The 23,623-nt window shown below is 42.0% G+C and overlaps 4 protein-coding genes across 5 annotated transcripts; 3 read left to right on the plus strand and 1 right to left on the minus strand.

Moving 5' to 3' along the window:
• Positions 1-5,202: 5,202 nt before the first annotated feature.
• Positions 5,203-8,230, plus strand: nusap1 (nucleolar and spindle associated protein 1; the record flags this gene model as incomplete). Its single annotated transcript, XM_084438954.1, has 10 exons — positions 5,203-5,277; positions 5,422-5,496; positions 6,005-6,092; positions 6,214-6,303; positions 6,555-6,667; positions 7,037-7,203; positions 7,465-7,631; positions 7,725-7,841; positions 7,930-8,039; positions 8,147-8,230. The coding sequence occupies 10 exons, from the start codon at positions 5,203-5,205 to the stop codon at positions 8,228-8,230; spliced, it is 1,086 nt and encodes a 361-aa protein (XP_084295080.1).
• Positions 8,057-10,912, minus strand: ndufaf1 (NADH:ubiquinone oxidoreductase complex assembly factor 1). Of its 2 annotated transcripts, none has more exons than XM_084438538.1 (5): positions 10,792-10,912; positions 9,731-10,261; positions 9,331-9,516; positions 9,136-9,210; positions 8,057-9,049 (listed from the first exon to the last, which is right to left on the minus strand). In XM_084438538.1, the coding sequence occupies exons 2-5, from the start codon at positions 10,238-10,240 to the stop codon at positions 8,909-8,911; spliced, it is 912 nt and encodes a 303-aa protein (XP_084294664.1). In that variant the 5' UTR covers positions 10,241-10,261; positions 10,792-10,912; the 3' UTR covers positions 8,057-8,908. The 2 variants fall into 2 exon arrangements, with proteins under 2 accessions (XP_084294664.1, XP_084294663.1); XM_084438537.1 differs by lacking the exon at positions 10,792-10,912 and adding an exon at positions 10,464-10,600.
• Positions 10,874-16,595, plus strand: rtf1 (RTF1 homolog, Paf1/RNA polymerase II complex component). The gene is made up of 18 exons (XM_084438535.1): positions 10,874-11,032; positions 11,872-11,982; positions 12,077-12,227; positions 12,352-12,556; positions 12,640-12,757; positions 12,952-13,063; positions 13,158-13,299; positions 13,402-13,579; positions 13,685-13,767; positions 13,867-13,954; positions 14,157-14,264; positions 14,395-14,472; positions 14,581-14,702; positions 14,858-14,915; positions 15,011-15,088; positions 15,182-15,280; positions 15,430-15,544; positions 15,639-16,595. The coding sequence occupies exons 1-18, from the start codon at positions 10,949-10,951 to the stop codon at positions 15,743-15,745; spliced, it is 2,037 nt and encodes a 678-aa protein (XP_084294661.1). The 5' UTR covers positions 10,874-10,948; the 3' UTR covers positions 15,746-16,595.
• A 426-nt stretch (positions 16,596-17,021) lies between these two features.
• golga5 (golgin A5) lies at positions 17,022-23,521 on the plus strand. Its single transcript, XM_084437730.1, has 13 exons — positions 17,022-17,193; positions 17,548-18,216; positions 18,421-18,615; positions 18,797-19,016; positions 19,135-19,258; positions 19,380-19,583; positions 19,746-19,916; positions 20,539-20,667; positions 21,985-22,083; positions 22,260-22,482; positions 22,648-22,747; positions 22,881-22,944; positions 23,037-23,521. The coding sequence occupies exons 2-13, from the start codon at positions 17,556-17,558 to the stop codon at positions 23,115-23,117; spliced, it is 2,271 nt and encodes a 756-aa protein (XP_084293856.1). The 5' UTR covers positions 17,022-17,193; positions 17,548-17,555; the 3' UTR covers positions 23,118-23,521.
• The last annotated feature ends 102 nt before the right edge of the window (positions 23,522-23,623 follow it).

Genomic DNA, 23,623 nt, shown 5'->3' on the forward strand with positions numbered 1-23,623 from the left:
ATAATACATATAATTTAAAATGCTACAGATGAGAAACATTATCCTGTCCATGAAACGATACCACGGTAAGTGCTTCTAAACCATTGATGTAGATAATTTACATATAGTCTGTTCTATGTCTTAAATTTCAAAGATATTGAATTGTACCTGTGCATTTTAAGGTGGTGCCATGGAATGCCAGGACAACCCAGACCGCTCCAATTGGCGTGGGCCATGTTCTTGGCAACATCCAAATTTGAAGCTCATGTGGCGCCTTATCAAGGATATCTACAACGAACCGCCGCCAACCTGTCGGTCAGAATGGGCTGTTCTGGGAAACTGCTTGGGAGGTTCGCCACCGACACAGGCTGGATCCTCTCTGTCCTATCATAGGCTACATTCCACTGCTGATGACATCTGACTTCTAGCTCGGGTAAAACATGGTACAGATATGTCCTATTGTCCTAATGAAATATAGTGGTGTCTCTCCATGCCATTTTTGTTATTCTCATGTTTTCTTCACAAACATGCCCCCCTTCATAAAATTACAATGATTAACAGTGCACACGTAATTGTACTTTTTATTTTATTTAAATAACGATGATACCATTTGAGTGCCGTAGCTTAATAGACAGTAGGCTTCACTGCATGCACTATGTAGCAAACATCTCATGTAGCCCCCTTATGATTGTTGGTGGCTGCAATATATTTTCAATCAGGGGGAATTATTGCTACCTCAATGTTTGTATTCTATGTGACTAGTGTAGACTGTTGCATATCATACACAGAGTAGGCCTATACCATGTAACTATTGTACCAAACGTCCCTAATTTGTTGAAGTATACTGTAGGTAGCCTAATTCTAATTAGATGTTTTTGTGACAGTTGCTGACGTAACTGGATGGAGAAAATGTGTGTAGGGCCAGATTGTTTGAGTCACGGAGAACCACACTTAAAGTCGCACTGAAATGAAAAAAGCATTCTGTCCCATTTTGGTTCACATAATTGGTCATAGTGTTCACCTATTCAACGAAGTATGCCAAAAGAATTACAAAATTCAACTTTTGTTGTAATCTTATATCAAAGTATATAATTTCTTACTTCCTGGAAAACGGTAGGTCACGTGCAATGACGACAACAGGTACCTTAGATTTTAGGCCAATAATTTCACGACATAACACCCGTCAATCAACGCTATCCTTCTATCGAATCTGTCTAAAGTTCTTAAAACCCGTCCACTTGTCAATGTTCCAATCAAATTCCTCTAAACATATGTCCCACCCTCATAGCTTGTTTGCGTCGGAAATACGTCAGAAGTTAGATCTCAAACGTCCGTTTCAGTGCGACTTTAACATGGAGTTGTGCCCATGGTTGTGCCCTGGACCTGTTTCAGTATGGCTTGTTTGGATTGTAGCCTTTGGGGCCCTAATCGGGATTTGTGCAATATTTTATCTAATTACATGTCATGTTGTTGACCAAAATATGTATATTGTATAAACAAGTGACAAGTTGTTTGAAAACAACAAAATCACCAATGTCTTCCATTGAAAACTGTATAGTGTCATATGCATTAGCTTATTTAGCAGGACTGTGGTGCCTGAGGTGTCTGATAGCCTACCATGCATGAAAAGGTAATGGCACTTACTGAAGTAACTGTGAGATGGATTTCCATATTATATTTAAACAAGAGATTGGTCCCTAATACACCCTTTCTCTGAGACTAGATTTTGTTGACCTAGAAGTTGACAATTAGGTGTTAAACAAATGGCCCAAGAAAAAACCTAGTGTGAGAGGCGTATTATATATTGTTTTACATCTGTACTCATTTGATTAATGAGCACCATCAACTGGATATGAAGGATTCTTTAAAAAGTCTCAGACATTACAATAAAGGACATCTCTCCTGTAGATTGCATTGTATATTCAAAGTAGTTGTATGACAATGTACATGGATTAATATGAATATAGGCCTATCTCAAACAATGTATTATACATATTGTAATGTAGATAATTACCTCATAGTCTGGAATGTAAAGTTTTATGTTCTAGAGTATGAGACAAGCCATTAAATTATAACTGATTAGAGGTTTAGAAGCAATAATTGTAATGCATGATTTTTAGCACCAGGGTATTTCAACTGTTGTAATGTCTGTGAAAATTAGTTTTTGTATACCTGTTGCTCCAGTCAACTTCTTACCAACAAAGAAGTGTATTGGTGTATTGTATATTTGGCTTTAAAATACAATACAACAGCAGCTGACAGAAACATACAATCGGACTGCTAGTTCTTGTACATTCAAAAACAGATTGGTTAAACTACTGCACTGACAAATGGAGAAATAAGACTGGTTAAAATATACAAGTATACTGTTTTATGCTTTAGTATTTGAAATTTGAATTAGTTTAGATTTAACCTACTTGGCACATCTTGACGAATAACCCTTCAAAGAAAGACTGGTTTTGAGCTTATCTTGCCTCTGAACAAATATTATTGTTGTTAAGCTCCTTTCAAGCACCAACCACTTCATTGTCATCCTGTTTTGAATATTGTGTTCTAAAAACTATGAAATACTATGTTTGTGGGGAATGGTTTATATATAATTTATTAATAGAGATTAGCAATATGAATGTGTGGGTTAATCATTTTGCATGACTAAGCAGAATAATGAATTGTATTGCATGCAATAATCCAGCTTTGTCAGAATATGATAGAACTATGTGTTAGAAAAACAACACAGCATAGAAGAAAATTATGTTTCTTTATTGAGAGTAATGGTAATTAGGGAAATTGGAATAGCTTGGTGTGGTAGGCCTACAAAGAACAAGACCAACACTCTGGATTCAGCAGTCCTTCTGAAGTCCTTCAGAGTTCTACAATGTTCCATCAATTAGGGTGAAATACCCTGAACCTCTTGCTAATGATCAAACAATCAGGTTTACCATTATACTGTGATCTGTGTGTGAGATGAACTCAGCATAGATCAGCTGCTCCTGATTGTTGAAAGAGTTAAAAGTTATCAGATTGTGCCACCATGATGTGCCAGTTTCTTCATACTGCAATGTTGAAACAGACAGTGACACTAAGCCACTATAGGGAAATGTACTGCACCACAGCAGAAAGACCAGCCCTACAATAAGATGTGCAATTAAATAGGCTGCAAAACTCAAATCAAGTAGAAGAACAGAAGGAAATATTGAACATAATTATGGTGATAAATGGTATTGCATGGGTGTACAATGTTGATCAACTTTACCATTGAATGAGCCGACTATGTAAGTTTAGGTTTAACTATGCACTCCAGTAGGGGGCACTAGCATGCTGTTAAGAGCCTCTTGTCTGGTTTTGTATTAACTGCACAATCTGCATCAGAAATTCAGCAATAAAAAAAACAGCATGGTGCCAATCAAATGAGTGACTACATTATTATTGACATGTCTTTTAAATATATATCCCAAGTCAAGGTCCCTGCCATGTTCTCAAACCGATTACATTAAGACACAAACATCATGAAGCTTAGTGTTAGGAGACGTATGTGTACCATATAGGAACATGGGCCAACACACCACATATTTGAAACACAGAAACAGACTGCAGGAAAAAAGTGCTACTGGGAGTGCTGTATATCGTCATCAGCATGGCAGGTCTCTAATCCACCTCACTGATGCTCAATTCAGTCAGTCTGTGTGATATGTGCTCAAGTTGAGCCTCCACTTGCCGTTTCAGCTGGAATACCAGAGGGAGAAGAAAATGGGGAAGCGGGAAGGTTATGCTTCTTTCTTCAGAGGGTCACCACATGTCCTAAAGCCTGTTGACAAGTCCTGAATAAAATGTTGGGGCACCATAATCATCTTACCTTCGCTACACTTTTGCCAATAGGTCTTAGATCAAACTTGAACGTAGAAGCCTTCGTCATTGCGCCACTGCTGAGATGGTAACTGATGAAGTGGGAAAATGCTAATTTAAATCATACACAGTATTCCTTAACACATAAGGTGGACTGACAGGACTCATCTTGAATGGAATTTACCAATTAATATTCTCTTTCCGGATGAGAAAGAGGGAACGCAGGACGGCCAAACGCTTTGGGGCAGAGTGAATGACTAGTCCCAGTAAACTGTTACAACCAGAGCAGGTCAAGGCATTGTAGACACTATATGGAATCATAGAAATACATGTCAGAGACATACCCACTGCTGTACACAATGGCTACAACATTGGTCATACAGACATACCAATCCTCCAGTTTTGACTCCAGCTCATCACTGACAACCACATCCTGAGTGACCTCTAAGAAAAGATGACATGACACACCATTACATTACAGTAATTTAGGAGATGCTGCCTTTCATCCAAAGCGACTTACAATAAGTGCATTCGACGTAGTGTTCACCAGAAATCATAAGCGCACCTCACTCTAAACAAGCATCTCTAGAGAGCCTAACCTAGTGCTAAAATGCAAGGACAGCTACAAATAGACGTAGCGCTAGTGCATCATATGCACTCCAATGAACTCATGACAATCAGGATTTATATTAGAACGTGGTATTTCAGAATAAAGTTTTGCCTCAGAGTTGTGACAGTAAAATGCTGTAGTTTGTTGATTCGAAACATAATTGGGTAATTTCACGATCATACTGTAAGCCAACTGTTTTGGTTAACACATTTCAAATGTACATTTTAGCAGAGAGAATAATAACGTTGCAGAAAATCAGGCACAACACTTACTGGTGCATATTATAGAGTCAAAACATTCGGCCACTCCACAAATTCCGAATGAGTCCCCCAACACGGTGTTGCATTGTCCACAATGAAAAGTCATCACATTGATCGCAATTTTGTGGACAACTTTAGTTCGGTCACTCGTATTCTTGTGGACAATTTTAGTTCGGTTTAGAGCTGATATGTTGCTATCTCGAAACGAATCTTTGCTATCAAATGCATACATTTTCAAACTATAGGTTTGTTCGTCCCCACCACCACTAGCCCTTCCCGCGCGTCAATCGCGTCAATGCGTAAAACTACGTGAAACCCTCAGGGTAGACGTACGGCTTACCATTGGTTAAGAGACTTCCTATGTGAGCCAATAACAATGCTTCTTCTTTTACTTACTTTGAACCTCGTATTTTTGAATTCTACAGTTAAGCGCTAGCCTCAGCCTGGCATTGCCGAGTTAGCGCGACACCATATGCTTACACAAAGGGGTGATTACTTTGCAGTTTTAAAATGGACGTGGATTCCATGAACTACGCTGAATTACGGCGTCTGGCAAAAGAAGCTGGATTCAAAGCGAATGTGAAGGTAAAATCTAAGCGAGTATAAGGTTATAGACAATCCTAGCCCAAAACTAGCCAACGTAGCTAGCTAGCTACGTTAGTCCAAAACAATGCTTAACTCATAGCTACTAACTGGCTAACTAACCAAGTTAATATTTTTTTCATACAGGCTGATAAACTGCGAAAGATTCTCAAACAACATTATGAAGTACAGCAGGGGAGGGAAGAAACCAACTTTAACCGCGTTAGTGGAGGCGTGGCGGCACAAGTCGACACAACGGAATCAGAGGATGTTAATGAACCAGTGATTGACACTGCTGTGTTTGTCACCACACGCCGTGGCAGGAGATCCAAGAGGAAGAACCCTGGAAATGCTGATACAGAATGTGAACCTAACGTTGAAGTTGTGTTGCCACTTCGTCCGCTTGATAAGGTAATGTATTGATGGACCTCTTGCGTTTGGATCAATTAGGAATAATATATGTTTGCTAGCTAAGAAGTCACCAGTATTAAACTTCACCAACCTCATCCACCAGTTTATATAAAGTGAGGGATTGGACCATTCATGTTGCTATGTTTATTTATGACCAATCATGCCAATGATAATTAATTCATTTATTAATTATGTCAATCATCCTTAAAAAAAGATCCCTCCTCTTTACTATGTTTTCAAGTTTGTTGAGAAAGCAACTGATTCTCAGACTGGAGCTGAGACTGGGAGTGCCAAGAGAAGACGTCTGTCTTCTGTTCAGGCTTCTGGGATGTCTGGGTCAATTGAGGATACCAAGGAAGCCAATGATGAAACACAGCCTGACAACACAGGGGGAGTCCCTGTGTCAAGTGATAAAGGTTGGTTTGTGTGAGGGCTATGAACTAATTGATTCATGAATTTAACATATTGGTGGATATTGTTCATCAAAGTTTCTAACTGCTGTTATTATTGTGGACACTTCTCACTCAGGAGAGAAGAAAGTGGCGAAAGCAGGAAGAATCCCACGCCACAAGGCACTCCTGAAGAGGACTAAGCCTGCGTTGAAGCCCACCACACCAAGTAAGTATAAAATATTAGATGCATCTGAACCCGCCTGGAAACTAAAATCACATTGTTTGAAATATGTCTATGATGTAATTTTAGTAGACTAGATGTGCATACTAAATGGAATATAGTACTGTCAGTAACTAGTTGCTACTTCTATTATGTCTGTCCCATTGTATCCCCACCTTCAAAGTATACATGTACATAGTCTCCGCTTGGTACAAACAAATCTTTTGTTAAATAATAATGCATTCCTTCCTCTTCAGACTTCAAAAAACTCCACGAGGCACACTTCAACAAGATGGAGTCCATTGACTCGTACGTCCAAAGGAAGACCAAGCAAATGGAGGTATACAAGAATTCAGTGAAGGAATTGAAGGTAATTAACTGTTGTAAAGAACATGTTTTTCTAAAGAGGAGGAGATGTTACAAACTACTGGCTCACAGTGACTTAAATAATTAAATGTTATAGCTGGTGACAATAAAATGTAACAAAAAACAATGTATGCGGTCATGATAAGGCTGACTAGGTGATCCCAATCAGTTTGCATTGTTTTTTCCCCCCCAATGTAGTTGCTTTCAGACAAGACTATCTCTGAACCAACAGATGGAAAAATTCAAGCAGTAAGTTGTAGTATAAAGTTGGTCTTTATTATAATTCACAATAGAAATGAGTAGACTGATTATTTGCAAACATTGACAAGGTACTTCATTTTTAGTGGGGTGGTCATCTGTTCGTATTTTGCAGAAGTCCAGCAGGAGTCGTGCCACCCTGTTCAGCCCTGCACCTGTGGATAAAAAGCCAGCTACAGACAAACGCAGACACACCCAGCTTGCAGCCAATAAGCCAGCTGCCCAGAAAGACAGTGTTCCATTCAAACCCTCTGTCCTTTCAACCCGCAGGATTAATGTTCGGTTAGACAATGCTTTTAGTCTCACTGTGCAATATATAAGCATGCAATTTGTCATAATACTCAATATTCCTTCAACTGACAAATAATATGTAACACTCTGAAATATGAAACTATCTGGACTTAATATGTAAACTAAAGATGTGTAAACTATGGACATAGAAAGTGTATCTCAAGGTGCATAATATCATGAGTTGTGGTAGGTTTCTGGAAACTCATGCAATACTCCCATATTTAATATAAAAAAATCTTGTTTTGTGTGCAGGTTCTCACAAGCTACTCAGAGTAATGAGCCCAGGAGGACACTGGTGAAGACACCAGCACGCATGTCTTCCGTTGTGGATCTCGTCACTCCTGGGAAAGAAACGAATGTGCGAGGGAAGTCTGAAATGATCAAGACATCAGCGCATCAGGCATCAGCAAAGAGTCCAGGTAACATCCCATTAATATGACTTAAGAAATATTTAATTTAACCACTGAACAACTGAGTAGATTCTTAACTTGTTTTGCTTTTGAATTCCAAAGGATCAACATTTGTCTTCAATGGAAACACAACTATTTCAAACACCCCTGGGACGAACAAGTCAGCCTTTGATTTGAAAGCCAGTCTCTCTCGTCCCTTGAGTTATAAGCCTCACAAGGGTAAGATGCACACTGTCCTCCAGATTCTTGGTTGTATGAGAAACATAACTAACAGCATGAAACCCTGACTGTTTACCCTTTTTAATAGGAAAGCTGAAGCCTTTCGGACCAACCCAAGAAAACTCAGTGGGAAGCCAGTCTCAGACCACTCAGTCACATCAGAAGAATTTCAAACAGCACCAGGTTCAGACAAGGCGAGTGTTCTCTTAATCATCTGAGAAGTAGACTTAACAATTCAAAACTGTTTTCAATCTTTAGTAACTGCTACTGATATTTGTAAATCCGAATGCCTTTATTCCAGGGAGGAACGGAGGACAAAACACCAGGAAGACAGGAAGCAGAAGAAAGAGAATATGCTTGGGGCTAGGAGAGGCCTCGTCATGACTTGATTTTGCTGCTGCTTTTTGTTTCCCTTTTGTGCTTTCAAGACATTTTATCCCTTGTACTTATATCCAGTCTGAATTTCTGTCTCTTCTGATGTACTGTAGAATAGTAACATCAATGTTACCTTTGTTGTTTTTTAAATCAATACTTTGCTCTGTTCTAGTCTCCATGACTAATACGTTTTTTTTTTTACTCCATGAATTGAATCTCACTATTTGAAATGCTTGTTGTAAGACGAACTATTCTGTACAGTATGTTACTCTTTTGGTATGTGATTTTACCCTTTACATACATTGTGTTAAAGAATTTGAACATTTGCTGTCCCATACTTAGTTTATTTGGTACATTTTATATTTAGCCATAAGTATTGTTGAAGGATATGCTGTGTTGTATGTGTTTATGCTTGGGCCCTGATTGTTCCAAACAAAATAAAAAAAAATGTATGTGCTATGATTCATGTGTAGTTCATGTGTGGTTGATTATTTTACTTGGAATTGCAACAGGATAAAGAAACTTAACATTTTCACTCTGCACCCCACTTGGGTATTTCAATTATTCATTCTATTAAAGTGTAGTTCTTACATTGTGGAACAAATTATTTTGGAATTTGGGTGTGCATAAACATTTGTAAAAAATATTTTGCCAGTTTTAAGGGGAGTGGCTACTGGCTACAAAATCCAACCTCAGACTTCTGGGTTCCTCTTGTACATTTCATAAGCACACTCTTCTGTGTGTGCACGATCATTACATGCTGCAATAAAATCAATCTCCAGCTGAAACGGACCATCTGTTTTATCACCTAACGTGAATCCAATCGTGTTCACCTAAGGATACAAATACAAACAAGATTATACAAATCATAGTGTAATGCTGCCCATGCCTGGAATGTTGTACTCTGTTTAGGACTTACGTTATCCATCCTGAGAGGATGCTGACTATCTTGTATTCTTCCACGACTTGCAAGAAAGAATTTAGAGAATGGAATCTGCAAAGGAGTTTCAGCATTTTAGCAAACACCAATAACTTTTGCTATTTTCTACACCAAGACTACATGGCATGATGTTGTCACAGCTACTTAACTACACTGACACTTTCAGACAACTACCTTGACATCTTGCCAATAAGGTCCACCTCTGGTATACAGGAAGTAACTGTAGATGTCATCCTTCTGGTGGGAGAAGTAGTTCTCGGCTGCAATGTTTATCATCCATGGGCGTCCATCACCACGAATACGCATGTGTAGGGTGTTGAAGTTGGTCAAATCATAGTGCTTCTTCCTATCAAATGAAGACTGGGGGGGGGGGGGGGGGGGCATGGGTAAGTGTTGACAACAACAAGGTGTAACGGTTAGTGGATAGTCTTTCAGAGGGAAAGTCCACTCAAAAACAATTTTCCTGTATATACTTAACGGTATTTAACCATACAACTAGATGGATACAGTACATTGATACTCCAGAGACAACACTGAATGGTGAGTGCACTTTGATAAAAAGAAAATCACTAACTTTTGGCTGCTTTGAACGCAATGAGCAGTAGCCACTGTAGCGGGTCTCTCCATCCCTTGGAGGGATCGAGCAGAGAGTACCATAGAGAAAACATGTAGCATTGTTTTTCCCCAGCTTAAAATAAACTTCACTTCGGCCACCTATCTCATGGTCAGAGGAAACTGTCCACTGCTCTAGAGACTCTGGGCCTCTAAACTCCCATATCACTCTGGTCTGCTCCAGCATGTGTTCGTCAATTTGCCTGCCCTCAGGACCTTCCCATAGGTCTATGAACTCCTCCTTCAGCAGTGAAAACTGCTTACGTATGCCCTCTACACCTTTAGAGAAGTCAAACTTGATTTTCCCCCATGGTGGAGTGTTGTCCTTGGGTTGACCTGGCCGTCTGTACTCTCCCTGAGACACATTCCTCTGTGCCACAGACAAGTGAGATGCCAAGGGGACCAAGATGTTCCTCTGGTAGATGGGGCTCAGGAGCTTCACTGAAAACAATGTGGCCCTTGACAAGGACATGCTTGGTGTTGCTGACTTTCACTGTTAGGACAAAAGAGAGTGTCAGATGACGATACAACATTACTTCTGAGAAATATGGGATAAAACACCAGTCTACTCTGGTCACAATCGATGATTCCCCACGTACGGTTTTTCCTATTTTGTATTATTCAGTTGAACCGAAACAGAATACCTATCCACATAAACTACACCAAGCAGCAAACGAGTGAAAACGTAGACCTACCTGCCAGTGCTAACGGGATTGCAGGTCACAACAGTGATCTATCGCTGAGTTGAAGGTAGGCTCTTTAACGAACCAATAAAACTACAATTCATAGCAAGATCGAAACGGGCTACGGTGAAATCCAAATCGCTTCAAGGAGTCCGTCATGAAATACGTTCCGCTAGAAATTATTGCTGAGACATTTCTGTTCCCCTTATTGGCCTCGTAGTTCTCCAGTCAGCCAGCATGAATACATACGTTGTTTAACGTTAGTTATATACATTTGAGATCCCAGCAGCTGACATTTCTTTAGGATTGTAAATAGATATAATTTTCTCATGTACAGTACCTTTTACTCGACTATGTAGGGCTGTCTGCACCGCTTGTGACGCATGCTCTTTGGTACTCCAGCGCCTTTGTGTGGACTGGTGTGGATGACTGCGGAGCCATCTACCGCCGTCCTGTTCGTGTTAAACAGAGGTGGCTAGCCTGCTAGCTCGCTAATCATGAAGAATGTAAAGAAGCGGAAAGGTCGAGTCGTTATCGATTCTGACTCTGAGGACAGCGCCAGTGACGATAATCTAGATCAGGTAATGATGCAATTTACACTACATTTCGCTCGCTGGGTTGTCAACACAGTAAATTGCTATGGTAGTTGCTTAAGGAGAAGCTAACATTACTAGCCGACTGTTAGCTAGCTAGTTTAGTAGCAGCTAGTAGTGTGGTAGCCAGCTAGGAGGAAAACAACGCGCCACAGGCCTGGATATCTTTGACTGACTAAGGTTCTACATATGCACGGCGTGGCTGGCAACTAAGTTAACACACTAATGGGAGTGATAACGTTCTGATTGTATCAGAACGCAGTGGCCTAGCTAGTGTGGATTTAGAACCGTATCTATTGGATGACGTCACTTTAGCTGCTTAAGTTCTATTTTGGTGTTGACAAAACACCAGTTAGCTTGCTAGCATGAAGCTAAAGTTAGCATCAGAGGAATGTGTCCCGAAAAGGATCAGTTAACGTTACCTATCTCAATGCTACCTTGACTCAACGAGCCGAATAAATAATCCTGTATAGTCCGACAGTTAATCTGATTCAGGTTCTTTGCAGGCATGGTTAGCTAACGTGTTAGCTGTCTACATTAGCTTCCCCGATTGTAGGTTGTCAGCTAGCAGTTGTTTCGCTAGCTACTGTCATGCTCCAATGGCCAAGCGTCAGTAACTCTGTTTAACTTAACACCGGACATTAACTACCAGATATAGTAGCCAGGTAGCTGATATTACTAGTTTCTCCCTGAGAAAATGTGCTGCAACATTCAATCAGCGAACTGCATGACGGCTTGCTGGTGTTGCGTGCTTGTGATGTTTGTTTCATGATCACTTCAGGCATACTCGACATATACTAAAAGCTTTTTGTTTATCTGTTCTTCAGGAGCTTCTCTCTTTGGCCAAGAGAAAGAGAGTGGATTCAGATGAACAGGATGAGCCCGTTAGTAAACCTGCGGCATCTACAGATTCAGAGACCTCTGACAGCGACGACGAGGTATGGTACCGCCTCTTTACCTGAGTTTAACCTCCTAAAATTAGATAATGGCCACAATTTTTTAAATCTCTTCTTTTACTTTGTTGTCATTTAGTGGACTGTTGGTGGCACAAAGGTTAAGAAGAAGGTTAAGCAGGGGAAGGGGCCAGACAAAAAAAATGTTGCAAAGAAAAGAGTCAACAAAGCAGCAGCATCCGGGAGCTCTGATGGAGACAGTTCAGCTGAGAGCTCTGCACCTGAGGAGGGTAATTAGTAGAATTGCACATTATGTTTCTATTAACATACCAGTATTCATCCACCAGCACTAGTGTGTTTGGCCCTGGTCGGTTATGTTTCTAATGATGTTGCTCCAATTTGCTTCTCGGCCAGGGGAAGTGTCAGATTCTGAAAGCAACAGCTCGTCCTCCAGCTCCGACTCGGACTCGTCCTCAGAGGATGATGTATTCCGGGATGGTTATGGTGATGACCTTATGGGAGACGAGGAGGACAGGGCTCGGCTTGAGCAGATGACAGAGAAGGAGAGGGAGCAGGAGCTGTTCAACAGAATTGAGAAGCGAGAGGTGCTAAAGAGACGGTAGGAGTGAGACCATTGACCACTGAAAATGTATGTCTCCCTCCATTTTAGCACCTCTAACATTGTGGATCTTTTTCTGACAGGTTTGAAATCAAAAAGAAATTGAAGACGGCAAAGAAGAAGGAGAAAGAAGAGAAGAAGAAGAAACAGGAGGAAGAACAGGAGAAAAGAAAACTATCTCAGGTTCAAGACACTCAAGTGGTGAGTTCATTTCAATTGTACACATAACAGTTGTCTATTAGGATGTGCAAGACCACTTTTGAAGTGACAGAAGTAAAGAAAACAGCATACAGGCTTTGGTCCATTACAATGGCTTTATTGAATTCTATGGATTTTACATTATTTTTGTAGTTGTATTAGTTGTGCCTGTCTCACCTGCTCTCCTTCTTGTACAGGTTATGTCTCACAACAAGGAGAGGAGGTCCAAACGGGATGAAAAGCTTGACAAGAAGTCCCAGGCCATGGAAGAACTGAAAGCAGAGCGAGAGAAAAAGAAAAACAGAACAGGTTAGCTCAGTATCTGTTTACCATGAGATGCAAAAAGTACAAATATATTGTAATTCTGTCTGACTGTTCATGGGTTCTCACCTGTTGTCAACAGCGGAGCTCCTGGCTAAAAGGCAGCCCCTGAAGACCAGCGAGGTTTACTCTGATGATGAGGAGGAGGAAGAGGAGGATGATGACAAGTCATCAGTAAAGAGTGATCGCAGTTCACGTTCCTCATCTTATGATGATGATGATGAGTGAGTATCCCATCAGCTGGAGATGACATGCTGATGTCAGTATTTTCTTGGTTAGTGACTTAACAAACAAGCATGACCGTGTTTTTCAATGTTGTGACACAGAAAAGAGGAGACTCCACCAAAATCCCAGCCTGTCTCACTACCGGATGAGCTGAACCGGGTCCGTCTGTCCCGACACAAGCTGGAGCGCTGGTGCCATATGCCGTTCTTCGCCAAGACTGTGACGGGGTGTTTTGTGCGGATAGGGATTGGGAACAGCAGTAGCAAACCAGTTTACAGGGTGAGAGACACTTAGAAGTTTTTCCATGAAGACTGGTGATGGCAGTATTTACAGTTATATTCTTTGTCTACTTATTGTCTCTTCAATTTTGTTCACTGTAAATAGGTTGCTGAAATAGTCGACGTGGTGGAGACGGCAAAAATATATCAGCTTGGAACAACAAGAACAAACAAAGGGTTACAGTTAAGGTAAACATCCCCATACCCCAAAGCGCTCCGATCCGTGTTTCGCCGCTACCTTCCTCCACAAATATGTCACTCTTCTTTTCACTCTGTTTTCTCCCACAGGCATGGCAATGACACTCGGGTCTTCAGACTTGAGTTCGTGTCCAATCAGGAGTTCACAGAGAACGAGTTCATGAAGTGGAAGGAGGCGGTAAGTTGGTGTCAGGAAAGTGAATGTGAGACGTGTGTGGGGTTCGGTAATATTACCTGAATTTCTTCCATTACAAGATCAGCAAACCATAGATGAACCTGCAGAAATTAATGGAGGAGTCTTGACATCTGCAGAAACTGGGATATATCCAGCAGGGTATGTCTCTCCTGTAAAAACCAAGTGCTGATTGTGCTCTCTGCAGATGATCATTGCTGGGATGCAGGTCCCAACACTGGATGAAATCACCAAAAAGGAGCAGTCCATCAAAGAGGCCGTCAACTACAAGTTCAATGACAAAGACATAGAGGATGTAAGTGCCTGTGTTCATTTTCCCCACCATACTATCTCCTCACTATATTGAAATATTGTGATTATGATTATTGTACGTGCATCACAACATTAAATCTGTATTAAGAAGTTACATGTATTTTTTCTTACAGATTGTAAAAGAAAAGGACAGATTCCGAAAGGCACCCCCCAATTATGCCATGAAGAAAACACAACTCCTCAAAGATAAGGTATTTAAAAAACACATCCTGTTTTCATCTGTTGTCTTTATTGCACTCTGGGTTGCTTGCTGTGTGTCCATCTCATGCATCTACTGTTGTTTGTGTTTGGCCCTGAAGGCCATGGCAGAGGAGATTGGAGATGGAGACAAGGCGAAAGGGATCCAAGATGAACTGAATGAGTTGGAGGAGAGAGCGGAAGCACTTGACCGGCAGAGGACCAAAAGCATCTCTGCCATCAGGTGCGTTACACAATTACCTATTCATATGCATGACTGGGTTTGCATTTCTTTATCATTACCGCTGCTTTAAGAAACAAGATTATTTGAGCATCTAATCTCTCTCTTTCTCCTGTTTCCCTCTCCTGTTTCCCTCTACCTTGTTTACTGTCGTCCAGCTACATTAATCAGAGGAATCGAAGTTGGAACATTGTTGAATCCGAAAAGGCTCTTGTGGTAAGTGTTCCAATCTCAATCTCTCAAACAAAACTCTTTGAAACGTGGTGCTGGTTATATGTGAACTTTGTTTGTTTTTTCATTCTCTTTCACAGGCTGAGGGTCAGAACGCCAAGAACCAACCAATGGACCCATTCACTCGAAGACAGTGCAAGCCCACTATGGTGTCCAATGTAAGGAGCTCTTCTTTCCCTTGTAATATGAGCCCTCTGAAGTTTCTGTGGGTGCCTCTGGTACAATATTGATTTGATTGTTTGTTTTGATAGGCAAGAGACCCTTCAGTCCATGCAGCTATTCTGGCTCAACTGAACCAGAAGTACGGCTCTGGCTCAGGACAAGACAATTCTGTGGAATTGAACCAACAGGTGAGAGAGAGAGTGTGAGAGAGGGAGGACCTATGCTAGTTAGAACTAACTCATTAAATGTTCACCTGGGTTGAGGTCATCTTTGCCATAGCCTATACGGGAGGTTGGAAGTTGTTTGTGTGTTATTGTGGTGTTTGTGTGTGATACAGGGACTGCCTGGACAGAAAGACAAAGATGTCACCAAGACAACAAGCGACCTCTCAGAGGACCTGTTCAAAGTTCACGACTTTGATGTCAAGATTGACCTACAGGTTCCCAATGCAGGTGAGGTCATTTCCTCTGTGCGTGTGTGTGTGTTTGTGTGTATCCATTTCAATAGGAAGCTCCCACCCACATATTTTACTCCTCTCTGTTTTAGAAGCCAAGTCTCTCTCCGTAAGCTCCAATGCCCTCCCAGTGAAGGATGGAGCCCCTCGCAGATCACTCAACTTGGAGGACTATAAGAAGAGAAGGGGTTTGATCTAGTGGCCTAACCTTTCAAATCCACTTTGCATGTGTTGTTGGCCATTAGCCCTCAGAGCCCCCTGAGGAGAAGCAGGTGTGTATGAGTGTGTGAGAGAGTCAGTGTGTGCGTGTGTGTGTGTGTCCGTGCGCATGTGCGTGTGTGTGCGTGTATGTTTGTGAGGTAGTGCAAAAGACTGTCCACCCCAATGCAGAGGAAATATTGATTGAGCGAAGACATGAGAAAACATTTTTTCTCTGAGGACCTTTCTTGGATCTCACATGTTTTTGCATTATTATTATGTGCAAATTTGTACTTTGAATGGTGTTTTTCCTCAGTTATGTTTGGGTTTTTATAATGTTTCCCTCATTCAAATACTGGTATGTTCACTCCTCTGTGTTGTCTCATTATTGCAAGGACACAGTACTTGAGGATTTATTCCTTAGAGAAGGACACTATATATCTTGGCAAACTTGTTGAGATTACTGGACTGTGAACATTTTAATGGAGCAGAGTCTTGTTTTCCTTCACCAACACTGAATCTCTTCGTAATAGATTTTCTCATAATCAGGAGGTGAGACCGTCATCACAGTAAGACACAGCTGGCTTATTATTTGCCTACTGGACAATGTCACTGTTTAAAGTTTTCAAAGCAAATTGATATAAATCAACTGTTTACCATGGATGATTAAGAGCATTGCTTTTATCCCTTTTATTTCTTTTTTTTTTCTTTTTCCTCAACCCTCATTCCCAGAGCAGATTCTAAGTGTTATTGATTGTGTCCTTAGTCAGTTCTTGTATTGATGTGGCATGCCATGTAAATATACAATTTGGAGTGAGTGCAGCAGAATAAAGAGGCACTGTTTCGTATTACTTGTGTCGGTTATCTCTTCCTTCCCTCGGTGTGTTAAATTACATTTTAAACTGTTCATGAATTAGGTTTGCATTGCACATATAACATTTTAAAATGTTATTAAATGAAGGGTCAGTTTGTTCATCTCTCTTGACGATAAACTGGTATAGTGACACCTCGGAACTCTCATGTCAATGTGCTAGCCCTAAGCATCCGCTAGAGGTCGCTGTTTGTCAGCAAAAGACCAAGCGACCTCTGCTCAGGCTAGTGTTTTCTTTATTTTTCCTTTTTCCACCCTATTTTACTAGGAGTGTAATTGTATCTTGATATCTTACACGATTTAGGTTGGATTTGAGTATTCTGTTAAAATAAGTGTAGGCACGCCGATCGCCGATACGTTTTGTATCAGGCTTCTCTAAGGACGTTCTGTTTTGGGGTCCTCTAGTTCCTGGTCCACGTATTAGGCAAATCTACAATATCCAAAAATGCGTTAGATAATGAAACTACACGTTGTTTTAACTCGTATTCACCCCATTTAAAGTGCACGAAATACATTGACTTGTAACTCATCTGAGATATTATATATTTTGGACGTCGCTTCTATTCTACGGTGAATTGGTGAGCATTTGATGTCTAGCTAACTGGGCTTAGCTGCCATCCAATTGATCTTGACTAGCTGGTGGGCTACTTACTTGCTCGTAATTTCTGATGAAAGGTTCCGTGGCTAGTCTAATATCCAATTAGTGCGAAAAGCATCTATCTCGACCTGACCGTGTTGTTGACATTCAGATATTAATGTTACAGTAGGCGTTACTGGCTATTCGGGTTTCAGCTTGCTCTAGCTAGTACTAGCTGTGTTTTCAAGACTGATCGCCATTTAGTAATCTTGACTTGGTCTGGAAGCATGTGTAACAGATGAATACATATGTGAATTGTAGGTTGGTGAACATAATTGTGCAACTTTCTCATTAGAATGCAGGATGTCTTGGTTTGCTGACTTGGCCGGGAAAGCCGAAGATTTCTTAATGAAAGTTGACCAAGGAGCTGCTAGTGCCCTGACCAACCAGCAGAGCAGAACATCCTCGTTTTCTTCATCCTACGTGGGGGAATCTACTGGCACCTCTCAACACGGTAACACAGCCTATAGGGCTGACCCAACTGTGACCCAAAATGCCTATGAATCCTCCCACGATGCACCAGACTATATTACTGCAGCTGCAGGTAACATCAAGAGATCCAACGCTGCTCTATTGGCTGGCTCTGTGAATGTATCGACCACCACTGCTCTGGGCTCAGCCAGCAGCGCCCCCAGCACGCTCAAACCATCCTCCAGCTTTGTAAGACCTAAGAAGAGTGATCTCGATGTGGATGACGACCTACTCTTCGATTTCCTAAACAGTTCAGATCCCCCTGCAAGCGAGAGGAGAGATATAAGACGAGAACCTCTCAGAGTGTCAGCCTCCGAGGGGTCCCTAAATCCAACTCCGGCCTCTGTTGCTCCTCTCACTGTCCCCTCTGCCCCCTCCACTCCCCCCTCCATCCGTGGTGGAATGTCGCGAACATCAAGTGTCAGCTCTTTGTCTACTAGCACTCACAGTGTCAAAACATCAGAGGATGGGTCTGCCAAAGACCAAAGCCAAGGTAAAGAGACATAAGATATTTTAATAATGTATAATCCCTGTGGGGGGAAATTTGGAACTGACCTGCTTTTGTTTAACTACTAGGCTACATGTCTAGTAGAAATTCTGTTGCGCACCAATTCTCTGCTTTGTGTTTTGTTATGGTAATGTTATTTCCCTCTCTCTCTCTCCATCTTTCCCGCCCTCCCTCCCTCCCTCCCTTAAGACTCACCTCAGAGACCGGACTCTGGGCTGGCTGTTCCCCAGGACTCCGCCATGCAAGAGTCAGCCTCTGCAGAGGAGCCACAGAGCCAGGTGATGTCCAGTCTGCGTTTGGAGAACCAGTTACTGCGCACTGAGGTGACCTCCCTCAACCAGGAGATGGCCTCACTCATCCAAAGAGCCAAAGACATGCAGGAGGGTAGGAAATTAGAGCCTGGAGTCTGTGTATAAAAGCTGATGTAACATGCGCAGATTGATAAATATGCCATTTGGCAGACACTAGTATCCATAGCAACTTTGGGTTGCATACATTTTTAGTATGGTCCTAAATTGCTGTCACCTCCCATGATTTAATCTGTATGACTGACTCTCTCCCACAGAATTGAACTCGTCTCGCCTGCGCTCAGAGAAGTGGAATTCAGACCAGTCCCGCACAGACCGTACCGTTAGAGAGCTTCGGTCGCAAGTTGATGACCTCACAGAAGCCCTCTCTGCTAAGGACGGACAGCTAGCTGTCCTAAAAATCAGACTGGACGAAGCAGATCAGTTAGTGAAGTCTCGAAGCAGTGCTCTGGAGGAGGCGCAGAGTGAGAGGTCCAGGTATGTGTTTAAGTGAAAATTTTAGTGCGTAGATAGATGTGTGGTCTAGTCTGCTATTTCCATCTGTACAAACTGTTGCAAATAATGTTTTTGAACTCCTATGTCCAATGACGATCAGGATCCTCCAGGACCACACGGAAGGAAATAGCCTGCAGTCTCAGGCTCTTCAGACAATGCAGGAAAGAGTGAGGGAGACTGAAATGGCCTTCAGGAGGGAACAGGACAGCTATCGACAGATGCAGGTGAGTTATCACTTTTAGACTATATATATATTATATTTGATGACATTTGAATCTAAAAAAAGTTAGTTTTTTTCTCATCCATTCCCGTGAGATCTTTTTGTTTTTTTGCTTTTTTACACAGAGTGAGTATGCAGCCCGGCTAGCCAAGCTAGAGGCTGAGAGACAGACCCTGGCAGAAACCATCACAGGGACGGAGCGGCGGGCAGCAGAGGACAAGCACAGGGTTGAAGAGCTTCAACAGCAGATGAAGAGTGCCAGAGCTGCAGCGGAGACTGCCAAACAGGAGTTACAGGACTACAAACACAAGGCGTCCCGCATCCTTCAGGTGTGGAATGGGAATGGGAATCTAGGGAATAGCAATATTCTCTTATTAGATACATTGATCAAAAAGAGAGACTTTATTCAGAGAATTTATCCAGTGGCAAAAACCTGATGATACATATTCACTTGTAATCACTTGTGTGATTTCTGTGTAAACCCTCTCAAGTCCAAAGAGAAGCTGATTAGCAGTCTGAAGGAGGGATCCGGTCTGGATGTGCTGGATGGAGGTGGGACAGGGGCTCTGGAGCTGGAGGAGCTCCGTCATGAGAAGGAGCTGCAGAGAGATGAGATCCAGAAACTACAGGGCCAAGTGCAGACACTTCGTGCAGAGATACAGGTGAGAGGGTGAGAATCATTAGCCTGGTAAACCAGACTCATTGTGAAAAAAAATTGATGTATTCACTTCCAGCCGCCCAGAACGTTTTGAGTGGGCGGGAGTATTTGCCTTGACAGACAAACTCCTTCAGCTAATCAGCGTAACAAAAGATCAAACTTTTGCCAAATTCAGTCAGAAGAACAGCGAAAATGTATTTTCCGCTGAGAATCTCCACTAGTGCGTACTCTTGTTCTTCTTTAATTTTTGTTATTGAGTCTATTTCTGCAATAACTACACTTATGGCTGTGTTTATTCTTCTAACGTTAACGTTACTGCTTCATTCTAGTAGCGGACTCCTGTTGTATTTCTCGTCATAATTTACAGGAACCAATCAGGGACTAAGGGCAGAACAGCAGTTAAAATGCAGTGTCCTGATTGGTGCCCCATTTTCTGGGAAAACTCATCATTCTGGGTGGCTGAAAGTCAAGACTTATCATGAAAAAGTTTTTTTTTTTCACCATTAGTCTGGTTTACCAGGCTAGAGAATCATATTCTTCTGAGTCCTGTCAGAGCTCTCTTTTCAAGAAGACCTTGATGTAGGTTATTTGGCTCTGTGGGTGAGATGTTGCGTCTTCTTTTCCAGGACTTGGAGAACCAGGCCCTGACGGAGGCAGACACATGGAGGGAGCAACAGATGGACCTGCAGGAGCAGCAGGCCGCACAGGCCAGAGGGAGACAGGAGGTGGAGGCTGAGGTGGAGCGCTATAAGCAGGTGAGACGAAAGAGAACCAGCAGTGTCCTACAACTGGTAGCTACAGCACCTCTCTTGTCTTGAAAAAGGGGACTTGCAGGGCTCTAAGGTGCGACCATTTTACTCGCATTTGCGACTAAAAATAGTTTTGTGCGATCAGAAAAAATAATTTAGGAGCACACTGTGCGAGTACTGTTTTCAACTATTTCACTTGCATTTTGCGTCTAAAATAAATCCATGCAAATTGGATCAAACTAGAGTCAAAGTTTCGCGCACCTGTATACAAAACTACAAGTCCCACAACTTTTTATTACAAGTCCCACGACTGCAACCTGCAACGCGCAGAACTCTTGGGATGATGCGCGATGACAGCTCAGCTGCCCTCACTCAAAAACGACTGTGCAGACGCCGAATGTCCCTGCCAGTAATGTTAACAAAAAAGAAAATGAAGCCCATGCAATCGTATTTTGCCTGGCAAAGTGGAACCAAGGAGGGAGAGGAATTCGGTGAGGCCCAGGGGGAGTCGAGTCACTCAAAAATCGTTGTTTACACAAAGTTCTATTGATTAGATTAGATTCAACATTGCACCATAGCCTACCAGTAACTTACTGGATCCACATCAAAATGCAATGAAATGCCGTTGACATCGTAAAAAGCGATTTTTTTCTGAAATGCATGCCATAACGATCCAATGACATGTTCCTTTGCATCTACATTAAACTAAGCTTTTCCACTGATTTGACCATTTTTGAATGATTATTTGCGAAGATTGGGCTTTCTTCCCACGTTTTTTCACGGCACCGGCAGCTATGTTTCATATCACTGCCTCGGTTCACAAAGCATTGTGTGAGTTTTCATCTACCCCTCGGTTTCAAGTCGACATCTGAAAACCCTCGTTTTGGAGGGCTGTTTGAACGTCCACTAGCCCTCGATATGCTCCCTAGTCCTAGAAGCTAAAAGTAATGGGACACACTACCCTACGCGTGAACGCGCAAAATGTAGGGGTGGGGCCAAGGGCTAGAGCTAGGGCTAAGGGGGGTATTGGGATTGGGCCATAGTCTTCATTAGGACCAATGCACATGATGAATTGTGTGGGAATAGTATAGCAGGAGAGGATGAGAGCTCCTATGGTGAGCAGGTTATTATTGTTTATTGTTGTTGGCAGTAGGCCTAATGTGTGTGTTGCTAATAAAAAATTGTTTTTTCAAATTTTACGTTGCGCTCCTAAATTTCTTTCTGTGCTCCTAAATTTTTTCATTTAGGAGCACATGTGCTCCTAGTGAGAAATGTTAGCTTAGAGCCCTGACTTCAATGCCTGTGTGTGTTTATCTGTCACAGGAGCTGCAGTATGTGGAAGAGGAGAACCACCGTGCAAAAACCACACTTCAGAGTCGCATCAAGGACAGGGAGGATGAAATTCAAAAACTCAGGAACCAAGTAAGCTACTCATCCATGACCATCAATGAGAATCACATCTTCATTCATCCATCTTCATCTTCGTCATACAGCGCCATGCCAACTGTAACAATTATACAAAGAAAATACCAGGCTCAGCACAAGCAACTATGTGATGAAATGACCATGCATTTCCCCCTCTGTCTTGGTGTGACCAGTTGACCAATAAGGCTCTCAGCAGCAGCAGCCAGGCAGAGCTGGAGGGCCGTCTGCACCAGCTAACAGAGACACTGATCCAGAAGCAGACGATTCTGGAGGCTCTGGGCACAGAGAAGAGCTCCCTGGTGTTCCAGCTGGAGCGTCTTGAGCAGCAGCTGAAGAGTGCTCAGGGAGGACAGACCGGCGGGCCAGCCATCAACATGAGCAGCGTGGAGGGGCCAGGTAGGTGACATGCCCATCACCTCACTTAAAGAGGTTGTTTCTTTTCTCATAGCTACAAAGTCACAAGTCACAACAAAGTCACAAGTCACAACAACTTGTTCTTGAATAGCTAGAGTAGACTGACAACTGAGGTTGATTTTCTTATCGTGCATGCTTACTTTGCAGGGGCGCGGCTGAGGAACACACCGATTCTTTTTAATGACCAAGACAGCCCAGGAGTATATGGAAAAGTACGCAAGGCAGCCAGCACCATTGACAGGTTTAGGTGAGCTTAATTACATCAGGTTTTTAGCCCCATCATAGTGTTCATACCTGGAATAAAATGGGTTTCCCTAGTTGAGCTGTCTTTACACTAATGTCTTGTCACACCTTTAAACTGAAATATTTTGTACCTCCAGCATCAGATTAGGAATCTTCTTGAGACGCTACCCTATGGCTCGGGTTTTTGTTATACTGTATATGGTAAGTATTTGTTTGAAGCGATAAGTAGTAGAGAATTATCTTTGATTGCAGTCTGACAAGTGACTAAACAAGTACTGTTTTCTCTGTTCCAGGCACTACTGCACCTGTGGGTCATGGTAGTTCTGCTGACGTATTCCCCCGAGATGCACCATGACCACCCCGGGGGGAGATAAGAGGCCACGAATAACAGCTTGGGGTTTTGTGGTCTGCTTTAAGATGTATGCTCTATGGCCTATCTGAAGTGCGGTGTGGAGCAAGCTGCTGAAATAGGATTCAAGTTTACTTTTCCAGGCCCGGTTGCTTTGATTTGCACAGACATGATTATGAACCCTCTTTCCTTGAATTCTCCTGTTCAGTCTGAACATCTACACCTCACAGTCTGACACTAGCATGGGATTTCATGGAAAGTAATGCAGTGAGATGTTGGTGGGGTGAGATGTTGATGGGGGTACATAATTGACAAGTCCTTAAATCAAAGATGATTTCATTTTCTCCTTTACCTTCACTCTCCTTATCTGGTTATTATTTGTTTTCCCTAAGAGATTGTATTTAACACTATGTAAAAAAATAAAATAATTCTTTTAATAAACATGAACTAAGAAATAGTGAGTTAAAACCTTGCCTAACTAATTGTGAACACATAGTTCTTGAACGCAGCCTGGTGTTTTCTCTCCGGTAT

This window comes from Borostomias antarcticus, assembly GCF_949987555.1.
Source record: "Borostomias antarcticus genome assembly, chromosome: 5".
Lineage (NCBI taxonomy): Eukaryota > Metazoa > Chordata > Actinopteri > Stomiiformes > Stomiidae > Borostomias > Borostomias antarcticus.

Excerpts from the sequence above, each read along its gene's own strand:
- ndufaf1 (XM_084438538.1), bottom strand. The coding sequence starts at position 10,240 with ATGTCCTTGTCAAGGGCCACATTGTTTTCAGTGAAGCTCCTGAGCCCC. Across the intron at positions 9,517-9,730 it reads TGCGTTCAAAGCAGCCAAAA|TCTTCATTTGATAGGAAGAA; the intron begins GTTAGTGATTTT and ends CCCCCCCCCCAG. Across the intron at positions 9,211-9,330 it reads CTTATTGGCAAGATGTCAAG|ATTCCATTCTCTAAATTCTT; the intron begins GTAGTTGTCTGA and ends ACTCCTTTGCAG.
- rtf1 (XM_084438535.1), top strand. The coding sequence starts at position 10,949 with ATGAAGAATGTAAAGAAGCGGAAAGGTCGAGTCGTTATCGATTCTGAC. Across the intron at positions 11,033-11,871 it reads GTGACGATAATCTAGATCAG|GAGCTTCTCTCTTTGGCCAA; the intron begins GTAATGATGCAA and ends TCTGTTCTTCAG. Across the intron at positions 15,545-15,638 it reads CCTACAGGTTCCCAATGCAG|AAGCCAAGTCTCTCTCCGTA; the intron begins GTGAGGTCATTT and ends TCTCTGTTTTAG.
- golga5 (XM_084437730.1), top strand. The coding sequence starts at position 17,556 with ATGTCTTGGTTTGCTGACTTGGCCGGGAAAGCCGAAGATTTCTTAATG. Across the intron at positions 19,584-19,745 it reads AGGCGTCCCGCATCCTTCAG|TCCAAAGAGAAGCTGATTAG; the intron begins GTGTGGAATGGG and ends AACCCTCTCAAG. Across the intron at positions 22,483-22,647 it reads GAGCAGCGTGGAGGGGCCAG|GGGCGCGGCTGAGGAACACA; the intron begins GTAGGTGACATG and ends CTTACTTTGCAG.